The 25,021-nt window shown below is 52.8% G+C and overlaps 1 protein-coding gene across 8 annotated transcripts in view; it reads right to left on the bottom strand.

Annotated features, from left to right (window-relative positions):
* The window catches only part of ppfia1 (PTPRF interacting protein alpha 1), a 77,750-nt gene that overhangs the window by 16,376 nt on the left and 36,353 nt on the right, over positions 1 to 25,021 (bottom strand). For 5 of the 8 annotated variants that reach the window (XM_079621471.1, XM_079621468.1, XM_079621472.1 and 2 more), the window contains 8 exons: positions 24,066 to 24,190; positions 21,700 to 21,860; positions 20,937 to 21,030; positions 8,121 to 8,202; positions 7,595 to 7,795; positions 3,049 to 3,111; positions 2,908 to 2,934; positions 2,065 to 2,240 (listed from right to left, as the gene is read on the bottom strand). In XM_079621471.1, the coding sequence (XP_079477597.1) occupies positions 2,065 to 2,240; positions 2,908 to 2,934; positions 3,049 to 3,111; positions 7,595 to 7,795; positions 8,121 to 8,202; positions 20,937 to 21,030; positions 21,700 to 21,860; positions 24,066 to 24,190 (929 nt within the window). The remainder of the gene's footprint in view (positions 1 to 2,064; positions 2,241 to 2,907; positions 2,935 to 3,048; positions 3,112 to 7,594; positions 7,796 to 8,120; positions 8,203 to 20,936; positions 21,031 to 21,699; positions 21,861 to 24,065; positions 24,191 to 25,021) is intronic. The other 3 variants (XM_079621474.1, XM_079621475.1, XM_079621473.1) reach the window with 1 other exon arrangement.

The raw sequence follows: 25,021 nt of genomic DNA, 5'->3' as shown, positions 1-25,021 counted from the left end.
ATGGGTGTGCGTGTGAGGACGCATGGGTGCGTGTGTGAGGAGGCATGGGTGCGTGTGTGAGGACGCATGGGTGCGCGTGTGAGGAGGCATGGGTGCGTGTGTGAGGACGCATGGGTGTGCGTGTGAGGAGGCATGGGTGCGTGTGTGAGGACGCATGGGTGTGCGTGTGAGGAGGCATGGGTGCGTGTGTGAGGACGCATGGGTGCGCGTGTGAGGACGCATGGGTGCGCGTGTGAGGAGGCATGGGTGTGCGTGTGAGGACGCATGGGTGCGCGTGTGAGGAGGCATGGGTGCGCGTGTGAGGAGGCATGGGTGTGCGTGTGAGGACGCATGGGTGCGCGTGTGAGGAGGCATGGGTGCGCGTGTGAGGAGGCATGGGTGCGCGTGTGAGGAGGCATGGGTGTGCGTGTGAGGACGCATGGGTGCGCGTGTGAGGAGGCATAAGTGCGTGTGTGAGGAGGCATGGGTGCGTGTGTGAGGACGCATGGGTGCGCGTGTGAGGACGCATGGGTGCGCGTGTGAGGAGGCATGGGTGTGCGTGTGAGGACGCATGGGTGCGCGTGTGAGGAGGCATGGGTGCGCGTGTGAGGAGGCATGGGTGTGCGTGTGAGGAGGCATGGGTGTGCGTGTGAGGAGGCATGGGTGCGCGTGTGAGGAGGCATGGGTGCGCGTGTGAGGAGGCATGGGTGTGCGTGTGAGGAGGCATGGGTGTGCGTGTGAGGAGGCATGGGTGTGCGTGTGAGGAGGCATGGGTGCGCGTGTGAGGAGGCATGGGTGCGTGTGTGAGGACGCATGGGTGCGTGTGTGAGGACGCATGGGTGCGTGTGTGAGGAGGCATGGGTGCGCGTGTGAGGAGGCATGGGTGCGCGTGTGAGGACGCATGGGTGCCTGTGTGAGGAGGCATGGGTGCGTGTGTGAGGACGCATGGGTGCGCGTGTGAGGAGGCATGGGTGCGTGTGTGAGGACGCATGGGTGCGTGTGTGAGGAGGCATGGGTGCGCGTGTGAGGAGGCATGGGTGCGCGTGTGAGGACGCATGGGTGCCTGTGTGAGGAGGCATGGGTGCGTGTGTGAGGAGGCATGGGTGCGTGTGTGAGGACGCATGGGTGCGCGTGTGAGGAGTCATGGGTGCGCGTGTGAGGAGGCATGGGTGCGCGTGTGAGGAGGCATGGGTGCGTGTGTGAGGAGGCATGGGTGCGTGTGTGAGGACGCATGGGTGCGCGTGTGAGGACGCATGGGTGCGCGTGTGAGGACGCATGGGTGCGCGTGTGAGGATGCATGGGTGCGCGTGTGAGGAGGCATGGGTGCGTGTGTGAGGAGGCATGGGTGCGTGTGTGAGGAGGCATGGGTGCGTGTGTGAGGACGCATGGGTGCGCGTGTGAGGAGGCATGGGTGCGCGTGTGAGGACGCATGGATGCGTGTGTGAGGAGGCATGGGTGCGTGTGTGAGGACGCATGGGTGCGTGTGTGAGGACGCATGGGTGCGTGTGTGAGGAGGCATGGGTGCGTGTGTGAGGACGCATGGGTGCGTGTGTGAGGATGCATGGGTGCGTGTGTGTGGATGCGTGCGTGTGTGGATGTATGCGTGTGTGGATGTATGCGTGTGTGGATGCGTGCGTGTGTGTGTGTGTGTGGATGCGTGTGTGGATGTATGCGTGTGTGGATGTATGCGTGTGTGGATGTATGCGTGTGTGGATGCGTGCGTGTGTGTGTGTGTGTGGATGCGTGTGTGGATGTATGCGTGTGTGTGTGGATGCGTGTGTGGATGTATGCGTGTGTGTGTGGATGCGTGTGTGGATGTATGCATTCACACGAAACAGCTTCACGTCTCTTTACCATTAAGATACTTTTCGTAAAGTAGCACCAAAATACTGGTAAACCCCAGGAAATGACCTTCAGTTCTCCTAGTTTTATTATCAGTAGTTTAATAGTCAGTTGACACGAGTAAATTAATTCCCTCATTAAAGACGTCAAGTGAATTAAATGTCATCTGGCTGGTTCGGTTCATGGCGTACAACGGCCCAGACTGGAAACATACAAGATACGCGCAATCTGACCGTGACTGACCTGTGGAAGCTGTCCACCATTTTGAGCTGACCGCGGAGGTCTTTTTTGGTCAGGTGATCCAGCATACGAGCGTCCACCAGCGACTCCATGAAGTAGCTGCGGTACTGAGGCAAACCCAGGCTCGGCAGCCAGTCGTTCCCGATCCACTCGTGGTTCATGTCACCGTAGGCCAGAGTCTGAGCGCAAACAACACACACTCAGTCCACTCAAGAGCACAGTGAGCACAATCTAACACTGCTTACCTAAAAGACACTTAATATTCAGTCATATTGTTGATTTGACACCATCAGATGATAAGAAAATGAACTGAATAAGAATCTTTTTAAAGCTGCTTTACAGCTCAATGTGAATTTGTCTCATATTTGATCAAGTTTGCATTATTGATTATTATGTTCTTGTAAAGCTGCTTTTAAACGATATGTACTGTATAAAGTGCGATAGAAATAAAGCCGACTTGAGTTCATACAGAAGCAGAGTTGATCGATCATAATCTCATGATTTTACGAACATTAAACCATCATCAGATCCTGTTCTCAGAGAGATCCAGAAACAGAATGAGTGCTTCATAGAGCAAGACCAGCAAACGTTTATGATGAAGAACTGCAGTGAATCTCAGCGAACCGTCGGGAGCACGTCCACTCACAAACCTCCACAGACTCTCAAAGAGAATCCATTCAGTCATGTCAAACTCTAAGCTTGATTTTCTGACTCATTTTGGTCTGATTCTGAAGTGAAATGTGAAATGAACGTGTTCCTGACAGATCATGGGACCTGCATGTGTTGTGCAATAAAACTAAGCCATCAGAAGAAAAGCAGAGGTGTGTGTGTGGAAGAGGTTCAAACCTGCGCCCAGCCGCCCTCCTCGTCCTCCTGTGGTTAGCGTGTTAGCAGGTTAGCATGTGGAGCGAGGGGAGGCGATCAGTAGCAGAAGAGCAAATACAGTAAACATCACACACACACACACACACACATCAGCTGACTGACCGTGAGCGGCGTGGCGGCCAAACTCTCCATCTCCTCGTGTGTGAGCCAGACATTCCCAGAAGACTACATGATCCGTGAGTGAGCGAGGGAAACAAGTGAGGACAGATGGAGTGAAAGAGGAAGAGTGTGTTATTGAGCAGCAGGAACATTAGTGAAAGCGGTCAAACATCCCATCAGGTGTTAATGTGTGAGGCATGCGAGAGAGAGAGAGAGAGAACAGACGTGTGTGTGTGTGTGTGTGTGTGTGTGTGTGCGAGAACTCTTCTGCTGTTCACCAACAACTCTCACATCAACGAGGATCTCACATCAACATGCCTGAAAAATCCCAATAAGGGCTGCTCGAGCTGAAGAAAATCTAACTGCATCTTTTCTGATTAAAAATATGATTGCCATTTCTAATGAAATGAGAAAATTCTGAAAAACAAAACAAAAACAGAAAATTCCAGGTTTGCTGTGCTTGTTTGTAGGGCTGCAGAATTTTGTGATTATATATCAATATATAAATTAATAATTATAAAATGTCTGTGCTGATGCCTGCGCTGATGCCTGCGCTGATGTCTGCGCTGATGCCTGCGCTGATGCCTGCGCTGATGCCTGCGCTGATGCCTGCGCTGATGCCTGTGCTGATGCCTGTGCTGATGCCAGTGCTGATGCCAGTGCTGATGTCTGTGCTGATGTCTGTGCTGATGTCTGTGCTGATGCCTGTGCTGATGTCTGCGTGCTGATGCCTGCGCTGATGCCTGTGCTGTGCTGATGTCTGTGCTGATGCCTGTGCTGATGTCTGTGCTGATGTCTGCGCTGATGTCTGCGCTGATGTCTGTGCTGATGTCTGTGCGCTGATGCCTGCGCTGATGCCTGCGCTGTGCTGATGTCTGTGCTGATGTCTGCGCTGATGCCTGTGCTGTTGTCTGTGCAGATGTCTGTGCTGATGTCTGTGCAGATGTCTGTGCTGATGTCTGTGCTGATGTCTGTGCTGTGCTGATGTCTGTGCTGATGTCTGTGCTGTGCTGATGTCTGTGCTGATGTCTGTGCTGTGCTGATGCCTGTGCTGATGCCTGTGCTGATGTCTGTGCTGATGTCTGCGCGCTGATGCCTGCGCTGATGTCTGCGCTGATGCCTGTGCTGTGCTGATGTCTGTGCTGATGCCTGTGCAGATGTCTGTGCTGATGTCTGTGCTGATGTCTGTGCTGTGCTGATGTCTGTGCTGTGCTGATGTCTGTGCTGTGCTGATGCCTGTGCTGATGCCTGTGCTGATGTCTGTGCTGATGTCTGCGCGCTGATGCCTGCGCTGATGTCTGCGCTGATGCCTGTGCTGATGTCTGTGCTGATGCCTGCGCTGAAGCCTGCGCTGATGCCTGTGCTGATGTCTGTGCTGATGCCTGTGCTGATGCCTGTGCTGATGTCTGTGCTGATGTCTGCGTGCTGATGCCTGTGCAGATGTCTGTGCTGATGCCTGTGCAGATGTCTGTGCTGATGCCTGTGCTGATGTCTGTGCTGATGTCTGTGCTGATGCCTGTGCAGATGCCTGCGCTGATGCCTGCGCTGATGTCTGTGCAGATGTCTGTGCAGGTGTCTGTGCTGTGCTGATGCCTGTGCTGATGCCTGTGCAGATGTCTGTGCTGATGTCTGTGCAGATGTCTGTGCTGATGTCTGTGCAGATGTCTGTGCTGTGCTGATGTCTGTGCAGGTGTCTGTGCTGATGCCTGTGCTGATGTCTGTGCTGTGCTGATGTCTGTGCTGATGTCTGTGCTGATGTCTGTGCTGATGTCTGTGCTGATGTCTGTGCTGATGTCTGTGCTGATGTCTGTGCTGATGTCTGTGCTGATGTCTGTGCAGATGTCTGTGCAGATGTCTGTGCTGTGCTGATGTCTGTGCAGGTGTCTGTGCTGATGCCTGTGCTGATGCCTGTGCTGATGTCTGTGCAGATGTCTGTGCAGATGTCTGTGCAGATGCCTGTGCAGATGTCTGTGCTGTGCTGATGTCTGTGCAGGTGTCTGTGCTGATGCCTGTGCTGATGTCTGTGCTGTGCTGATGTCTGTGCTGATGTCTGTGCTGATGTCTGTGCTGATGTCTGTGCAGATGCCTGTGCAGATGTCTGTGCTGTGCTGATGTCTGTGCAGGTGTCTGTGCTGATGCCTGTGCTGATGCCTGTGCTGATGCCTGTGCTGATGTCTGTGCAGATGTCTGTGCAGATGTCTGTGCTGTGCTGATGTCTGTGCAGGTGTCTGTGCTGATGCCTGTGCTGTGCTGATGTCTGTGCAGATGTCAGTGCAGATGTCTGTGCAGATGTCTGTGCTGTGCTGATGTCTGTGCAGGTGTCTGTGCTGATGCCTGTGCTGTGCTGATGTCTGTGCAGGTGTCTGTGCTGATGTCTGTGCTGATGCCTGTGCAGATGTCTGTGCTGATGTCTGTGCAGATGTCTGTGCTGATGTCTGTGCAGATGCCTGTGCAGATGTCTGTGCTGTGCTGATGTCTGTGCAGGTGTCTGTGCTGATGCCTGTGCTGATGTCTGTGCTGTGTTGATGTCTGTGCAGGTGTCTGTGCTGATGCCTGTGCTGATGTCTGTGCTGTGTTGATGTCTGTGCTGATGTCTGTGCTGATGCCTGTGCAGTGCTGATGTCTGTGCTGATGCCTGTGCTGATGCCTGTGCAGTGCTGATGTCTGTGCTGATGTCTGTGCAGGTGTCTGTGCTGATGCCTGTGCTGATGTCTGTGCTGATGTCTGTGCTGTGTTGATGTCTGTGCTGATGCCTGTGCTGATCTCTGTGCTGTGCTGATGCCTGTGCTGATGCCTGTGCTGATGTCTGTGCTGATGTCTGTGCAGATGTCTGTGCAGGTGTCTGTGCTGTGCTGATGTCTGTGTAGATGTCTGTGCAGATGCCTGTGCTGATGTCTGTGCAGATGTCTGCGCTGATGCCTGTGCTGATGTCTGTGCTGTGCTGATGTCTGTGCTGTGCAGGTCTCTGTGCTGTGCTGATGTCTGTGCAGATGTCTGTGCAAGTGTCTGTGCTGTGCAGATGTCTGTGCTGATGTCTGTGCTGTGCAGATGTCTGTGCTGTGCAGATGTCTGTGCTGTGCAGATGTCTGTGCTGTGCAGATGTCTGTGCTGTGCAGATGTCTGTGCTGTGCAGATGTCTGTGCTGATGTCTGTGCTGTGCTGATGTCTGTGCTGTGCTGATGTCTGTGCTGTGCTGATGTCTGTGCTGTGCTGATGTCTGTGCTGTGCTGATGTCTGTGCTGTGCTGATGTCTGTGCTGTGCTGATGTCTGTGCTGTGCTGATGTCTGTGCTGTGCTGATGTCTGTGCTGTGCTGATGTCTGTGCTGTGCTGATGTCTCTGCTGATGTCTGTGCTGATGTCTGTGCTGCGCTGATGTCTGTGCTGATGTCTGTGCTGATGTCTGTGCTGCGCTGATGTCTGTGCTGATGTCTGTGCTGTGCTGATGTCTGTGCTGATGTCTGTGCTGCGCTGATGTCTGTGCTGATGTCTGTGCTGTGCTGATGTCTGTGCTGTGCTGATGTCTGTGCTGTGCTGATGTCTGTGCTGTGCTGATGTCTGTGCTGTGCTGATGTCTGTGCTGTGCTGATGTCTGTGCTGTGCTGATGTCTGTGCTGTGCTGATGTCTCTGCTGATGTCTGTGCTGATGTCTGTGCAGATGTCTGTGCTGTGCAGATGTCTGTGCTGTGCTGATGTCTGTGCTGATGTCTGTGCTGATGTCTGTGCTGATGTCTGTGCTGATGTCTGTGCTGATGTCTGTGCTGATGTCTGTGCTGATGTCTGTGCTGATGTCTGTGCTGATGTCTGGCACATACTGTGTTTCCAGATGCACGTTAAAGCGACACAAACTCAGAGTAAATGCAAATGCACTTCATGTTGCACATTGACGGTCAATCAAACATGTAAGTGAACACAGTGCTGCGCTTCAGCCTGAAACTCACAGCGCTTATATCGGACTCGACCCACTCCATCTGTGTTCTGGTCATCACTCTCAATCCCATCCGGACAAAACCTGATTTTTGATCAAAATGTTTTTTCGAAGAGACTTACCCACATTCAAGTGTTGATAAAAGAATGCATGAAGCTAGAATAAAATGTTTGTTTGTGTGTTTGTTTAAAAGCAGAGACTGTTCTTTTGATATATTGACTCTTCACATATTCATACAACAAAATATTCTGGGAGACATAAAAATAGTGAATATGATCAAAAATGCTGATGGGCAACTTTTTTTTTAGAAAACACTGGCAGGGAAAGAGTTAATTGTAGCCTTTGAGATTTGACAATCACATATCGTGAGTCCTGTTTTATGTTCATTAATCTTGCAGCTTGAAATTACCTCACTTCAGTTTCTAAAAGCGTGAAGCTGATGTGAGAAGGTTCATGTATCATGTGTTGATGCCTGGCAGAATCTACTGTGAAAATGCTGGAGGGACAAGACCCCGGTAGCAGCACACCTGTAAACCCTGAGGAGAGCTGAGGTGTGTGCGAGCGTGTCAGATCTCTGTTTGAGTGTGTCAGCAGATATATCTGAAGGCCAGGCTGTTTCCTACCGTTCTGGAGGTCGGTGGCGCCGACGGGCTCGTGAGTGACATGATCTCCTGGATCGCGAGGCGAAGTTTGAGGCGGTGAAGAGGGTTGCTGATGCCGATCTCGCGCTGGATCTCAGTGTCGGACAGGGCAGACATGATGGCTCCGCTCTTCACGTTGGCACGACAAGCGGCCACATACCATGCAGGCATCCCAACCCACAGCTGAGAAACACAACACACACACACACCATCATCAGGACACACTGCTTTCCTCATGATCAGGAAACAGGTGAGTGTGTGTGGACAGGTGAGTGTGTGTGGACAGGTGAGGAGTGTGTGGACAGGGGAGGAGTGTGTGGACAGGGGAGGAGTGTGTGGACAGGTGAGGAGTGTGTGGACAGGTGAGGAGTGTGTGGACAGATGAGGGGTGTGTGGACAGATGAGGGGTGTGTGGACAGGTGAGTGTGTGTGGACAGGTGAGGAGTGTGTGGACATGTGAGTTTGTGTGGACAGGTGAGGAGTGTGTGGACAGGTGAGTGTGTGGTACCTCGAGCCACACCACGACAGTTGGACCGTCCCACTGAGCGAAGGGAAGACCCTGCCGACACGCTTCCTCCAGCAACTCGTGTCTGGGAACACAGAGAAAACATTATGAACATGCACGCAAAGAGCTTGTGTTATTATGGGCCAAACATATGCAAGAATGATGATATGCAGTAATATGAAGCATTCGTACGGTCAGAGAACAGCACATGTACAGGTGTGAGGAAACGGCAACTGGATTAGCAGAAGAGTTTTGAGAGAAAGAACTTCCACCAACAACAAATCATCAAAACATCACCAGAACAACCAGGGATTCAACCATCGCATTACCAATCATGATATTAAAGGTTAATAAGCTAATTTAACTAACTTTAGCTACTTTATATTTATATTTTTTATTTTTTATTTAAAAAAGGAGTTAAAGAGATTTTTGGGTGAATTATGGACTTTCTTTCGAGAGACAAATATTCCTCTCACACTCAGTAGTTCAGCTCTGTTTCACCCCAACTTCTCCAACTCAACCCCGAACTTCTCCAACTCAACCCCGAACTTCTCCAACTCCAACCCCGAACTTCTCCAACTCAACCCCGAACTTCTCCAACTCAACCCCGAACTTCTCCAACTCCAACCCCGAACTTCTCCAACTCCAACCCCGAACTTCTCCAACTCCAACCCCGAACTTCTCCAACTCCAACCCCGAACTTCTCCAACTCCAACCCCGAACTTCTCCAACTCAACCCCGAACTTCTCCAACTCCAACCCCGAACTTCTCCAACTCCAACCCCGAACTTCTCCAACTCCAACCCCGAACTTCTCCAACTCCAACCCCGAACTTCTCCAACTCCAACCCCGAACTTCTCCAACTCCAACCCCGAACTTCTCCAACTCCAACCCCGAACTTCTCCAACTCCAACCCCAACTTCTCCAACTCCAACCCCAACTTCTCCAACTCCAACCCCAACTTCTCCAACTCCAACCCCAACTTCTCCAACTCCAACCCCAACTTCTCCAACTCCAACCCCAACTTCTCCAACTCCAACCCCAACTTCTCCAACTCCAACCCCAACTTCTCCAACTCCAACCCCAACTTCTCCAACTCCAACCCCAACTTCTCCAACTCCAACCCCAACTTCTCCAACTCCAACCCCAACTTCTCCAACTCCAACCCCAACTTCTCCAACTCCAACCCCAACTTCTCCAACTCCAACCCCAACTTCTCCAACTCCAACCCCAACTTCTCCAACTCCAACCCCAACTTCTCCAACTCCAACCCCAACTTCTCCAACTCCAACCCCAACTTCTCCAACTCCAACCCCAACTTCTCCAACTCCAACCCCAACTTCTCCAACTCCAACCCCAACTTCTCCAACTCCAACCCCAACTTCTCCAACTCCAACCCCAACTTCTCCAACTCCAACCCCAACTTCTCCAACTCAACCCCAACTTCTCCAACTCGAACTCAACTCGAACTCAACCCGAACTCAACCTCAACCTCAACTCAAACTCTACTCGACCTCAACTCAAACTCTACTCGACCTCAACCCGAACTCAACCCGAACTCTACTCGACCTCAACCCGAACTCTACTCAACTCGACCTCAACTCGAACTCTACTCAACTCGACCTCAACCCGAACTCTACTCAACTCGACCTCAACCCGAACTCTACTCGACCTCAACCCGAACTCTACTCGACCTCAACCCGAACTCGAACTCTACTCAACTCGACCTCAACTCGAACTCAACCTAGGGATGTTAACCGATGACCGTTTGACCGATGGTTGACCGTATCAACGTTAACCGATCAAAGTTGTTGGTAGTCGGTAAAAAAAAAAAAAAAGTGATCTCTAAATTAGTCTATTATAGAGAGTGGACTAAACGCTACTACAGTTAGCCGTCACATTCCAAGATCTTTTTGTGTGAAGTGAACAAATCCCTCACTCAATCTTTCATAACTCGCCCATTTGTACTTAATAAACCAATAAAAACATTCGGCGCGAGGTCACAGCGTTTGGGTTCGCGCGCTCACAAGGATTGCGAAAAGTAAAGGCTACAGGCTAACACACTCGAGGTTAGAGACAGGGCAGACGACAGGAGGAAGCGTGCAGAGAAGAGTGTGTGGGACCATTTCACCAAACAGAATGACACAGATGTAACGCAAGTTGCAACTTGTGTGATACAGCGCTTAAATATGAAAATACATTACAAATACATTTCAGTGGTAACAGATAAGGTGATGATGATCATCATCTTTCTTTATTATTGTTAGCACTACCTCAAACTAAAGCGGCGTCTCTTCGGTTCGGAGCTGTCATTTTTTGAAATGAGCCGCGGCAATGTTTCAAATGAGCTTCTAACGCTAGACAAACGCCTTTATTTTCAACGCGATCACCTTGTACCCAAACCTTTTCGAAACTAAGGAGCCATTTGTCCGCCGATTACATACAAGCTCCTCGGCGGCGCGTTTGCGGGACTCATGTTTCCCGCTGTTGGGGATTTTAAAAATTGACGTGAGTGGAAGCCGGCGCCGTGTGTGTGTGTGTGTGTGAGCGGGAGGGTGGCGCCGGGGTGTGTGTGTGTGTGTGTGTGAGCGGGAGGCAGAGCGGCGGAGAGATGCAACAGAGTTGCGAAATTGCAGGCGCGGCTCGAAATGGCTGTTATGTCAAATAGCGTAGCATATTTTAAACTAATCGGTTAACCGGTTTCAACCGGCTAATAAGGCTCGTGAGTTCCTCAACCCGAACTCTACTCAACTCGACCTCAACCCGAACTCAACTCGACCTCAACCCGAACTCTACTCAACTCGAACTCTACTCAACTCGACCTCAACTCGAACTCAACTCGACCTCAACCCGAACTCTACTCAACTCGAACTCTACTCAACTCGACCTCAACCCGAACTCTACTCAACTCGAACTCTACCCGAACTCTACTCAACTCGAACTCTACTCGACCTCAACTCAACTCAACCCGAACTCTACACAACTCGAACTCTACTCGACCTCAACCCGAACTCTACTCAACTCGAACTCTACTCGACCTCCACTCAACTCAACCCGAACTCAACTCGAACTTGAATCAGAATAACAGCAGCATCTCTTCTCTAATGACGAGGGCGGGGCAACCTGTCACTCACATGAGATCAGCCAATAACAAACCACAACATCCAAGCAATTCCCCACGAACACAATCAAGCCCCGCCCACATTTGTTCTTGTTCCAGAAGTGCTTCACTCGATTTACGACACAATAGAGGAGAGAAGACCAGCGCAACTTCACATTTATACGGACTATTTTTTTGTGAGACACTTTCTTCACTTTCTCCAGCATAATAGAGTGTACAGCACATAGGGCAATCGCTGTTGTATTAAATCCTACTTTATAAATAAATATATTTATTTTTCGCTAAATAAATCAATGCATAAATCTAAGAATTAACCAATACAGTTATGAAACCTTCACCGTGCGGTTTTCAACTCAAACCATGAGTAATGTTGTAAAGGTCAGAAGGTTAGTAGAGCTGAAGAGCATCACAGCAAGCATGAGACATGCAGGTGGTTTTCATGCCACACACACACACACACACACACACACACACACACACACACACACACACACACACACACACACACACACACGACGGTCTGCAGACACTTACCCTGAGTTTGGGCTATGAGTGACACATGAAAGAGTGTGTGAGGAGAGAGGAGGGGAAACAACCAGAATGAGCCACTGCAAGACTGATGGGTAATGAGACATGAATCATACTGACAGCAACACACTGGAACCGCTGCGGTGCCTTAAACCATAAAGACCCCGATATACTTCGGCATAATCAAACAACCGATGATTTCAAACATGTTTAGTAATGTAAAGCTGCAATCGTATAAGCAAACGTAGTACTTATACTGGGTCTAATATATTGCGTAAAGTATATTGGGGCCTCAACACTTGTGACAGCGGTGTGGCTGTGAGTGAAGATGATGGCGGGTCAGTGGAGTCGAGTGAAGATGATGGCGGGTCAGTGGCTGTGAGTGAAGATGATGGCGGGTCAGTGGAGTCGAGTGAAGATGATGGCGGGTCAGTGGCTGTGAGTGAAGATGATGGGGGGTCAGTGGCTGTGAGTGAAGATGATGGCGGGTCAGTGGAGTCGAGTGAAGATGATGGCGGGTCAGTGGAGTCGAGTGAAGATGATGGCGGGTCAGAGGAGTCGAGTGAAGATGATGGCGGGTCAGTGGTGTCGAGTGAAGATGATGGGGGGTCAGTGGCTGTGAGTGAAGATGATGGGGGGTCAGTGGCTGTGAGTGAAGATGATGGGGGGTCAGTGGCTGTGAGTGAAGATGATGGCGGGTCAGTGGAGTCGAGTGAAGATGATGGCGGGTCAGTGGAGTCGAGTGAAGATGATGGCGGGTCAGAGGAGTCGAGTGAAGATGATGGCGGGTCAGTGGAGTCGAGTGAAGATGATGGCGGGTCAGTGGCTGTGAGTGAAGATGATGGGGGGTCAGTGGCTGTGAGTGAAGATGATGGCGGGTCAGTGGAGTCGAGTGAAGATGATGGCGGGTCAGTGGAGTCGAGTGAAGATGATGGCGGGTCAGAGGTGTCGAGTGAAGATGATGGGGGGTCAGTGGCTGTGAGTGAAGATGATGGGGGGTCAGTGGCTGTGAGTGAAGATGATGGGGGGTCAGTGGCTGAGAGTGAAGATGATGGCGGGTCAGTGGAGTCGAGTGAAGATGATGGGGGGTCAGTGGCTGTGAGTGAAGATGATGGCGGGTCAGTGGAGTCGAGTGAAGATGATGGGGGGTCAGTGGAGTCGAGTGAAGATGATGGCGGGTCAGTGGAGTCGAGTGAAGATGATGGGGGGTCAGTGGTGTCGAGTGAAGATGATGGCGGGTCAGTGGTGTCGAGTGAAGATGATGGCGGGTCAGTGGAGTCGAGTGAAGATGATGGCGGGTCAGTGGTGTCGAGTGAAGATGATGGCGGGTCAGAGGTGTCGAGTGAAGATGATGGGGGGTCAGTGGAGTCGAGTGAAGATGATGGGGGGTCAGTGGTGTCGAGTGAAGATGATGGCGGGTCAGTGGTGTCGAGTGAAGATGATGGCGGGTCAGTGGTGTCGAGTGAAGATGATGGCGGGTCAGTGGAGTCGAGTGAAGATGATGGGGGGTCAGTGGTGTCGAGTGAAGATGATGGCGGGTCAGTGGTGTCGAGTGAAGATGATGGCGGGTCAGTGGAGTCGAGTGAAGATGATGGCGGGTCAGTGGTGTCGAGTGAAGATGATGGCGGGTCAGTGGAGTCGAGTGAAGATGATGGGGGGTCAGTGGTGTCGAGTGAAGATGATGGCGGGTCAGTGGTGTCGAGTGAAGATGATGGCGGGTCAGTGGTGTCGAGTGAAGATGATGGCGGGTCAGTGGAGTCGAGTGAAGATGATGGGGGGTCAGTGGTGTCGAGTGAAGATGATGGCGGGTCAGTGGTGTCGAGTGAAGATGATGGCGGGTCAGTGGAGTCGAGTGAAGATGATGGCGGGTCAGTGGTGTCGAGTGAAGATGATGGCGGGTCAGAGGTGTCGAGTGAAGATGATGGGGGGTCAGTGGCTGTGAGTGAAGATGATGGCGGGTCAGTGGAGTCGAGTGAAGATGATGGCGGGTCAGTGGAGTCGAGTGAAGATGATGGCGGGTCAGTGGTGTCGAGTGAAGATGATGGCGGGTCAGTGGCTGTGAGTGAAGATGATGGCGGGTCAGTGGAGTCGAGTGAAGATGATGGCGGGTCAGTGGTGTCGAGTGAAGATGATGGCGGGTCAGTGGCTGTGAGTGAAGATGATGGCGGGTCAGTGGAGTCGAGTGAAGATAATGGCGGGTCAGTGGAGTCGAGTGAAGATGATGGCGGGTCAGAGGTGTCGAGTGAAGATGATGGGGGGTCAGTGGCTGTGAGTGAAGATGATGGCGGGTCAGTGGAGTCGAGTGAAGATGATGGGGGGTCAGTGGAGTCGAGTGAAGATGATGGCGGGTCAGAGGTGTCGAGTGAAGATGATGGGGGGTCAGTGGAGTCGAGTGAAGATGATGGCGGGTCAGTGGTATCGAGTGAAGATGATGGCGGGTCAGTGGAGTCGAGTGAAGATGATGGCGGGTCAGTGGAGTCGAGTGAAGATGATGGCGGGTCAGTGGTGTCGAGTGAAGATGATGGCGGGTCAGTGGCTGTGAGTGAAGATGATGGCGGGTCAGTGGCTGTGAGTGAAGATGATGGCGGGTCAGTGGCTGTGAGTGAAGATGATGGCGGGTCAGAGGTGTCGAGTGAAGATGATGGCGGGTCAGTGGAGTCGAGTGAAGATGATGGCGGGTCAGTGGAGTCGAGTGAAGATGATGGCGGGTCAGTGGTGTCGAGTGAAGATGATGGGGGGTCAGTGGAGTCGAGTGAAGATGATGGCGGGTCAGTGGTGTCGAGTGAAGATGATGGCGGGTCAGTGGAGTCGAGTGAAGATGATGGCGGGTCAGTGGTGTCGAGTGAAGATGATGGGGGGTCAGTGGAGTCGAGTGAAGATGATGGCGGGTCAGTGGAGTCGAGTGAAGATGATGGGGGGTCAGTGGTGTCGAGTGAAGATGATGGGGGGTCAGTGGAGTCGAGTGAAGATGATGGCGGGTCAGTGGAGTCGAGTGAAGATGATGGCGGGTCAGTGGTGTCGAGTGAAGATGATGGCGGGTCAGTGGAGTCGAGTGAAGATGATGGCGGGTCAGTGGAGTCGAGTGAAGATGATGGGGGGTCAGTGGAGTCGAGTGAAGATGATGGCGGGTCAGTGGTGTCGAGTGAAGATGATGGGGGGTCAGTGGAGTCGAGTGAAGATGATGGCGGGTCAGTGGAGTCGAGTGAAGATGATGGGGGGTCAGTGGTGTCGAGTGAAGATGATGGCGGGTCAGTGGAGTCGAGTGAAGATGATGGCGGGTCAGTGGTGTCGAGTGAAGATGATGGGGGGTCAGTGGAGTCGAGTGAAGATGATGGCGGGTCAGTGGAGTCGAGTGAAGATGATGGGGGGTCAGTGGTGTCGAGTGAAGATGATGGGGGGTCAGTGGAGTCGAGTGAAGATGATGGCGGGTCAGTGGAGTCGAGTGAAGATGATGGCGGGTCAGTGGTGTCGAGTGAAGATGATGGCGGGTCAGTGGAGTCGAGTGAAGATGATGGGGGGTCAGTGGCTGTGAGTGAAGATGATGGGGGGTCAGTGGAGTCGAGTGAAGATGATGGCGGGTCAGTGGAGTCGAGTGAAGATGATGGGGGGTCAGTGGAGTCGAGTGAAGATGATGGCGGGTCAGTGGAGTCGAGTGAAGATGATGGCGGGTCAGTGGAGTCGAGTGAAGATGATGGGGGGTCAGTGGCTGTGAGTGAAGATGATGGCGGGTCAGTGGCTGTGAGTGAAGATGATGGCGGGTCAGTGGAGTCGAGTGAAGATGATGGCGGGTCAGTGGTGTCGAGTGAAGATGATGGCGGGTCAGTGGCTGCGAGTGAAGATGATGGCGGGTCAGTGGCTGTGAGTGAAGATGATGGCGGGTCAGTGGCTGTGAGTGAAGATGATGGCGGGTCAGTGGAGTCGAGTGAAGATGATGGCGGGTCAGAGGTGTCGAGTGAAGATGATGGCGGGTCAGTGGAGTCGAGTGAAGATGATGGCGGGTCAGTGGTGTCGAGTGAAGATGATGGCGGGTCAGTGGTGTCGAGTGAAGATGATGGCGGGTCAGTGGCTGTGAGTGAAGATGATGGCGGGTCAGTGGAGTCGAGTGAAGATGATGGCGGGTCAGTGGTGTCGAGTGAAGATGATGGCGGGTCAGTGGTGTCGAGTGAAGATGATGGCGGGTCAGTGGTGTCGAGTGAAGATGATGGCGGGTCAGAGGTGTCGAGTGAAGATGATGGGGGGTCAGTGGAGTCGAGTGAAGATGATGGCGGGTCAGTGGTGTCGAGTGAAGATGATGGCGGGTCAGTGGCTGTGAGTGAAGATGATGGGGGGTCAGTGGAGTCGAGTGAAGATGATGGCGGGTCAGTGGTGTCGAGTGAAGATGATGGCGGGTCAGTGGTGTCGAGTGAAGATGATGGCGGGTCAGTGGTGTCGAGTGAAGATGATGGCGGGTCAGTGGCTGTGAGTGAAGATGATGGGGGGTCAGTGGAGTCGAGTGAAGATGATGGCGGGTCAGTGGTGTCGAGTGAAGATGATGGCGGGTCAGTGGTGTCGAGTGAAGATGATGGCGGGTCAGTGGTGTCGAGTGAAGATGATGGCGGGTCAGTGGTGTCGAGTGAAGATGATGGCGGGTCAGTGGCTGTGAGTGAAGATGATGGCGGGTCAGTGGAGTCGAGTGAAGATGATGGCGGGTCAGTGGAGTCGAGTGAAGATGATGGCGGGTCAGTGGAGTCGAGTGAAGATGATGGCGGGTCAGTGGTGTCGAGTGAAGATGATGGCGGGTCAGTGGTGTCGAGTGAAGATGATGGCGGGTCAGTGGTGTCGAGTGAAGATGATGGCGGGTCAGTGGAGTCGAGTGAAGATGATGGCGGGTCAGTGGAGTCGAGTGAAGATGATGGCGGGTCAGTGGTGTCGAGTGAAGATGATGGGGGGTCAGTGGAGTCGAGTGAAGATGATGGGGGGTCAGTGGCTGTGAGTGAAGATGATGGCGGGACAGTGGAGTCGAGTGAAGATGATGGCGGGTCAGTGGAGTCGAGTGAAGATGATGGCGGGTCAGTGGTGTCGAGTGAAGATGATGGCGGGTCAGTGGTGTCGAGTGAAGATGATGGGGGGTCAGTGGAGTCGAGTGAAGATGATGGCGGGTCAGTGGTGTCGAGTGAAGATGATGGGGGGTCAGTGGTGTCGAGTGAAGATGATGGGGGGTCAGTGGAGTCGAGTGAAGATGATGGCGGGTCAGTGGTGTCGAGTGAAGATGATGGGGGGTCAGTGGAGTCGAGTGAAGATGATGGGGGGTCAGTGGAGTCGAGTGAAGATGATGGGGGGTCAGTGGTGTCGAGTGAAGATGATGGGGGGTCAGTGGCTGTGAGTGAAGATGATGGCGGGTCAGTGGCTGTGAGTGAAGATGATGGGGGGTCAGTGGTGTCGAGTGAAGATGATGGGGGGTCAGTGGAGTCGAGTGAAGATGATGGCGGGTCAGTGGAGTCGAGTGAAGATGATGGCGGGTCAGTGGTGTCGAGTGAAGATGATGGCGGGTCAGTGGAGTCGAGTGAAGATGATGGCGGGTCAGTGGAGTCGAGTGAAGATGATGGCGGGTCAGTGGAGTCGAGTGAAGATGATGGGGGGTCAGTGGAGTCGAGTGAAGATGATGGCGGGTCAGTGGAGTCGAGTGAAGATGATGGCGGGTCAGTGGAGTCGAGTGAAGATGATGGGGGGTCAGTGGAGTCGAGTGAAGATGATGGGGGGTCAGTGGTGTCGAGTGAAGATGATGGCGGGTCAGTGGAGTCGAGTGAAGATGATGGGGGGTCAGTGGCTGTGAGTGAAGATGATGGGGGGTCAGTGGAGTCGAGTGAAGATGATGGCGGGTCAGTGGAGTCGAGTGAAGATGATGGGGGGTCAGTGGTGTCGAGTGAAGATGATGGCGGGTCAGTGGAGTCGAGTGAAGATGATGGCGGGTCAGTGGCTGTGAGTGAAGATGATGGGGGGTCAGTGGTGTCGAGTGAAGATGATGGCGGGTCAGTGGAGTCGAGTGAAGATGATGGCGGGTCAGTGGAGTCGAGTGAAGATGATGGCGGGTCAGTGGTGTCGAGTGAAGATGATGGCGGGTCAGTGGTGTCGAGTGAAGATGATGGGGGGTCAGTGGAGTCGAGTGAAGATGATGGGGGGTCAGTGGAGTCGAGTGAAGATGATGGCGGGTCAGTGGAGTCGAGTGAAGATGATGGGGGGTCAGTGGAGTCGAGTGAAGATGATGGCGGGTCAGTGGTGTCGAGTGAAGATGATGGGGGGTCAGTGGAGTCGAGTGAAGATGATGGGGGGTCAGTGGAGTCGAGTGAAGATGATGGGGGGTCAGTGGAGTCGAGTGAAGATGATGGCGGGTCAGTGGTGTCGAGTGAAGATGATGGGGGGTCAGTGGTGTCGAGTGAAGATGATGGGGGGTCAGTGGAGTCGAGTGAAGATGATGGGGGGTCAGTGGAGTCGAGTGAAGATGATGGGGGGTCAGTGGTGTCGAGTGAAGATGATGGCGGGTCAGTGGTGTCGAGTGAAGATGATGGGGGGTCAGTGGTGTCGAGTGAAGATGATGGGGGGTCAGTGGAGTCGAGTGAAGATGATGGCGGGTCAGTGGTGTCGAGTGAAGATGATGGGGGGTCAGTGGAGTCGAGTGAAGATGATGGGGGGTCAGTGGAGTCGAGTGAAGATGATGGGGGGTCAGTGGTGTCGAGTGAAGATGATGGCGGGTCAGTGGTGTCGAGTGAAGATGATGGGGGGTCAGTGGAGTCGAGTGAAGATGATGGCGGGTCAGTGGTGTCGAGTGAAGATGATGGGGGGTCAGTGGAGTCGAGTGAAGATGATGGCGGGTCAGTGGTGTCGAGTGAAGATGATGGGGGGTCAGTGGTGTCGAGTGAAGATGATGGGGGGTCAGTGGAGTCGAGTGAAGATGATGGCGGGTCAGTGGTGTCGAGTGAAGATGATGGGGGGTCAGTGGAGTCGAGTGAAGATGATGGGGGGTCAGTGGAGTCGAGTGAAGATGATGGGGGGTCAGTGGTGTCGAGTGAAGATGATGGGGGGTCAGTGGCTGTGAGTGAAGATGATGGCGGGTCAGTGGCTGTGAGTGAAGATGATGGGGGGTCAGTGGTGTCGAGTGAAGATGATGGGGGGTCAGTGGAGTCGAGTGAAGATGATGGCGGGTCAGTGGAGTCGAGTGAAGATGATGGCGGGTCAGTGGTGTCGAGTGAAGATGATGGCGGGTCAGTGGAGTCGAGTGAAGATGATGGCGGGTCAGTGGAGTCGAGTGAAGATGATGGCGGGTCAGTGGAGTCGAGTGAAGATGATGGGGGGTCAGTGGAGTCGAGTGAAGATGATGGCGGGTCAGTGGAGTCGAGTGAAGATGATGGCGGGTCAGTGGAGTCGAGTGAAGATGATGGGGGGTCAGTGGAGTCGAGTGAAGATGATGGGGGGTCAGTGGTGTCGAGTGAAGATGATGGCGGGTCAGTGGAGTCGAGTGAAGATGATGGGGGGTCAGTGGCTGTGAGTGAAGATGATGGGGGGTCAGTGGAGTCGAGTGAAGATGATGGCGGGTCAGTGGAGTCGAGTGAAGATGATGGGGGGTCAGTGGTGTCGAGTGAAGATGATGGCGGGTCAGTGGAGTCGAGTGAAGATGATGGCGGGTCAGTGGCTGTGAGTGAAGATGATGGGGGGTCAGTGGTGTCGAGTGAAGATGATGGCGGGTCAGTGGCTGTGAGTGAAGATGATGGGGGGTCAGTGGCTGTGAGTGAAGATGATGGGGGGTCAGTGGTGTCGAGTGAAGATGATGGCGGGTCAGTGGCTGTGAGTGAAGATGATGGGGGGTCAGTGGAGTCGAGTGAAGATGATGGGGTGTCAGTGGAGTCGAGTGAAGATGATGGCGGGTCAGTGGAGTCGAGTGAAGATGATGGCGGGTCAGTGGCTGTGAGTGAAGATGATGGGGGGTCAGTGGCTGTGAGTGAAGATGATGGCGGGTCAGTGGCTGTGAGTGAAGATGATGGGGGGTCAGTGGAGTCGAGTGAAGATGATGGCGGGTCAGTGGAGTCGAGTGAAGATGATGGGGGGTCAGTGGCTGAGAGTGAAGATGATGGGGGGTCAGTGGAGTCGAGTGAAGATGATGGCGGGTCAGTGGAGTCGAGTGAAGATGATGGGGGGTCAGTGGAGTCGAGTGAAGATGATGGCGGGTCAGTGGAGTCGAGTGAAGATGATGGCGGGTCAGTGGAGTCGAGTGAAGATGATGGCGGGTCAGTGGAGTCGAGTGAAGATGATGGCGGGTCAGTGGTGTCGAGTGAAGATGATGGCGGGTCAGTGGAGTCGAGTGAAGATGATGGCGGGTCAGTGGAGTCGAGTGAAGATGATGGCGGGTCAGTGGAGTCGAGTGAAGATGATGGCGGGTCAGTGGTGTCGAGTGAAGATGATGGCGGGTCAGTGGAGTCGAGTGAAGATGATGGCGGGTCAGTGGAGTCGAGTGAAGATGATGGGGGGTCAGTGGAGTCGAGTGAAGATGATGGCGGGTCAGTGGAGTCGAGTGAAGATGATGGCGGGTCAGTGGAGTCGAGTGAAGATGATGGCGGGTCAGTGGAGTCGAGTGAAGATGATGGCGGGTCAGTGGAGTCGAGTGAAGATGATGGGGGGTCAGTGGTGTCGAGTGAAGATGATGGCGGGTCAGTGGAGTCGAGTGAAGATGATGGCGGGTCAGTGGAGTCGAGTGAAGATGATGGCGGGTCAGTGGAGTCGAGTGAAGATGATGGCGGGTCAGTGGAGTCGAGTGAAGATGATGGGGGGTCAGTGGCTGTGAGTGAAGATGATGGCGGGTCAGTGGAGTCGAGTGAAGATGATGGCGGGTCAGTGGAGTCGAGTGAAGATGATGGCGGGTCAGTGGTGTCGAGTGAAGATGATGGCGGGTCAGAGGTGTCGAGTGAAGATGATGGCGGGTCAGTGGAGTCGAGTGAAGATGATGGCGGGTCAGTGGAGTCGAGTGAAGATGATGGCGGGTCAGTGGAGTCGAGTGAAGATGATGGGGGGTCAGTGGCTGTGAGTGAAGATGATGGCGGGTCAGTGGAGTCGAGTGAAGATGATGAAGCACACACTAAAGCATCAGAGTTTCTGCAGTCACTTCTCTGTGTTTCTGATGAATGATATTGACGTGTCACTCACTTCTTCTGCAGTTTTCTGCTCTTCTCTGCAGGGCCGCCCAGTTTGCCGAGTGTCATGGCGTCCGGTGAGCCGCTCCCTTCAGGCGTTCCTGCCACTGATCCACACACACACACACACACTCGTCACATTCTCAGGAGTTTTGGTGTGTTTTCTCACATCACGATCCAGAACACATTAGACCCGTTTACGCCTGTATTTAGAGCTGATCACTAAACACGCATGTGAACACTATTATATATATAATGCATTATAATTCTCATTTACATTAATGCATTTGGCAGACGCTTTTATGCAAAGCAACTTGCATTGTATTCAAGATATTCACATTTTGATCAGTTCTTGCTTTCCCTGGGAATCGATCCCATGATCGTCGCTGGTGTCACGCTCTACTGAGCCACAGGATTTATAATCCTCATTTAAATAAGCATCAGCTGCATTGCAGTGATGAGAATATGGGGAACATTTTAACGATGCAAGAGCAACGGTGTAACCGGCTGTGTTTAATTTATGCAAGAATATAATTTCAGGTTTTATTGTGAAATGTGACTGGAAGTGCTTTAGTGAGATCCCTTCATTCACATTTATTTACAGTGCCAAGATTGAAGACTGGAATGGTTTAAAGGATTTGTTCACTTCAGAATAAAAATTTCCTGAATATATACTCTCCCCACATCATTCAAGATGTTCATGTCTATTCATTCACATTCTGTTCATTTATCAAAAGTAAATGAGGAGTGTGTGATGAGGAGTGTGTGATGCACACCTGGCACAGGAGACTCTTTCCCCGCAGCACCGGCTCGACTCTTCTCCTTCTTGGCGAACAGACGGCCGATGGAAACCTTGATGCTTTTCTTCTTGGTGGCCTTGTTGAGTGAGTCCTGACTGCTGTTACTGCTGCTGGGGTTACTGTCCTGCAGGCCAGCGCTGCACACACACACACACACACGTCATCACTCTGACCCTGCACTAACACTCACAATATGCCTGGTTCAGATTACACAATTTTTTTGTCTGTTACGATAGTCACTGACTGCCTCACTCGCTCGCTCACTCGCTCACTCACTCACTCACTCACTCACTGCCTCACTCGCTCACTCGCTCACTCACTCACTCACTCACTCACTCGCTCGCTCGCTCACTCACTCACTCACTCACTCACTCACTCGCTCGCTCGCTCGCTCGCTCGCTCGCTCGCTCACTCGCTCACTCACTCGCTCACTCACTCACTCACTCACTCACTCACTCACTCACTCACTCGCTCGCTCGCTCACTCACTCGCTCACTCACTCACTCGCTCGCTCGCTCGCTCACTCACTCACTCACTCACTCACTCACTCACTCACTCACTCACTCGCTCACTCGCTCACTCGCTCACTCGCTCACTCACTCACTGCCTCACTCACTGCCTCACTCGCTCACTCGCTCACTCGCTCGCTCACCCACTGCCTCACTCACTCACTCACTCACTGCCTCACTCACTGCCTCACTCGCTCACTCACTCACTCGCTCACTCGCTCACTCGCTCACTCACTCACTCACTCACTCACTCACTCACTCACTCACTGCCTCACTGCCTCACTCACTCACTGCCTCACTCACTGCCTCACTCACTCACTCACTCACTCGCTCACTCGCTCACTCACTCACTCACTCACTCACTCACTGCCTCACTCACTGCCTCACTCACTGCCTCACTCACTCACTCACTCACTCACTCACTCACTGCCTCACTCACTCACTGCCTCACTCACTGCCTCACTCACTGCCTCACTCGCTCACTCGCTCACTCGCTCACTCGCTCACTCACTCACTCACTCACTCACTCACTCACTCACTCACTCACTCACTGCCTCACTCACTCGCTCACTCGCTCACTCGCTCACTCGCTCACTCGCTCACTCGCTCACGCACTCGCTCACTCACTCACTCACTCACTCGCTCACTCGCTCACTCGCTCACTCGCTCACTCACTCACTCACTCACTCACTCGCTCACTCACTCACTCACTCACTCACTCACTCACTCACTCACTCACTCGCTCACTCGCTCACTCGCTCACTCGCTCACTCACTCACTCACTCACTCACTCACTCACTCACTCACTCACTGGCTCACTGGCTCACTCACTGCCTCACTCGCTCACTCACTCGCTCACTCGCTCACTCGCTCACTGGCTCACTGGCTCACTCACTGCCTCACTCACTCACTCACTCGCTCACTCGCTCACTCACTCACTCACTCACTGGCTCACTGGCTCACTCACTGCCTCACTCACTCACTCGCTCACTCGCTCACTCACTCACTCACTCACTCACTCGCTCGCTCACTCACTCACTCACTCGCTCACTCACTCACTCACTCACTCACTCGCTCACTGGCTCACTGGCTCACTCACTGCCTCACTCGCTCACTCGCTCGCTCACTCGCTCACTCGCTCACTGGCTCACTGGCTCACTCACTGCCTCACTCACTCACTCACTCGCTCACTCGCTCACTCGCTCACTCGCTCACTGGCTCACTGGCTCACTCACTGCCTCACTCACTCACTCACTCGCTCACTCACTCACTCACTCACTCACTCACTCACTCACTCACTCACTCACTCACTCACTCACTCACTCACTCACTCACTCACTCACTCGCTCACTCGCTCACTCACTCACTCGCTCACTGGCTCACTGGCTCACTCACTGCCTCACTCACTCACTCACTCGCTCACTCGCTCACTCACTCGCTCACTCGCTCACTCGCTCACTGGCTCACTGGCTCACTCACTGCCTCACTCACTCACTCACTCGCTCACTCGCTCACTCACTCACTCGCTCACTCGCTCACTGGCTCACTGGCTCACTCACTGCCTCACTCACTCACTCACTCGCTCACTCGCTCACTCGCTCACTCACTCACTCGCTCGCTCACTCACTCGCTCACTCACTCACTCACTCACTCGCTCGCTCACGTCGGTTGTCGTCCACTACGACACACTATACAAGATGAAACGATCGAATCCTGCGTCCCGACACCCGTTGTTGTTTACGAATCGTACATCAAATGGATCGTGCCGAAATGGGGCTAAAATGGTGTGATCTGACCCAGGCTTTAGCATGAAGATGAGCTAGCGTCACTGACCTGCGCACGTCTCTGATGTCCTCGTGGCTCGAGGTGTGTAGCGACCCCTTGTGGAGTCGCATGGAGGACGGCGTGGACGGAGGAGACGTCTCACATCTGATGGTGGCTTTATCGTCCTGAGCACACTACACACACACACACACACACACACACACACACAATCAGTTAAACACACAGACCTAAAACACACCGTCTCAACATTATCATCGTTTCTGAAACTCATTTTCAATCTGATGAAATTTATACATGTATTCTTTATTTTCAAAATGTAAATTATAAATCCATGCTTTTTCCCCCAGCTAGGCTCCCTATTTAATGACAGTCACACAAGGTGTGTTTGATATATTACTGATGTTAAGAAGCTCTATGGCACTGTCATCATTTACTCGCTCAAACGTCGATGAACCCCGTGTGTCGCACAGGAGAGTTGTGGGAGAGCTCATGATGGGGGCGGTGCTTCAGTCGTCCGGGAGACACTGACCGTCACCGAATCATCAGGAGTGTTTGAGTGTCAGTGTCAGCTTCGGTACGACATCTCTTACTCACCGCGTCCCATATACGGGTTACATTAATAAGCAGGGCTGGGAGGTGTGTGTGATTTAAAACATCAGTTTGTTTTGAAGGAACATAAAATAGTTGAAATACTGTACACATCAGATCTCTCCTCGCACACATCTGAGTAAAACTGATTATTTAAAAGAGAAAATGTGTATTTAATGTTTATTAATGTGTGTAATGCCCTCTTCTTTTCAGCAGACGGTCTGTTTTACTGTGAGCTGTGCTACTTTACTTTCTCTATTGGTGTTCCTCGTAACTACTGTGATGTTCTAATTGTGTCACAGTGTAAACTGAACGCTCAAATAAAGCATAACAGAAAGAGTGTGTGGCGAGGCTTCATGCGTGCGGATTGGATGGAGGACGAGTGAAAGGGGCGGAGCTAAAGCTGATCCAGTGAT

This window comes from Phoxinus phoxinus (genome assembly GCF_949152265.1).
Source record: "Phoxinus phoxinus genome assembly, chromosome: 8".
Taxonomy (NCBI): domain Eukaryota; kingdom Metazoa; phylum Chordata; class Actinopteri; order Cypriniformes; family Leuciscidae; genus Phoxinus; species Phoxinus phoxinus.
The sequence above is the reverse complement of the archived record's forward strand: the minus strand, read 5'-3'. Positions and strand labels throughout refer to the sequence as shown.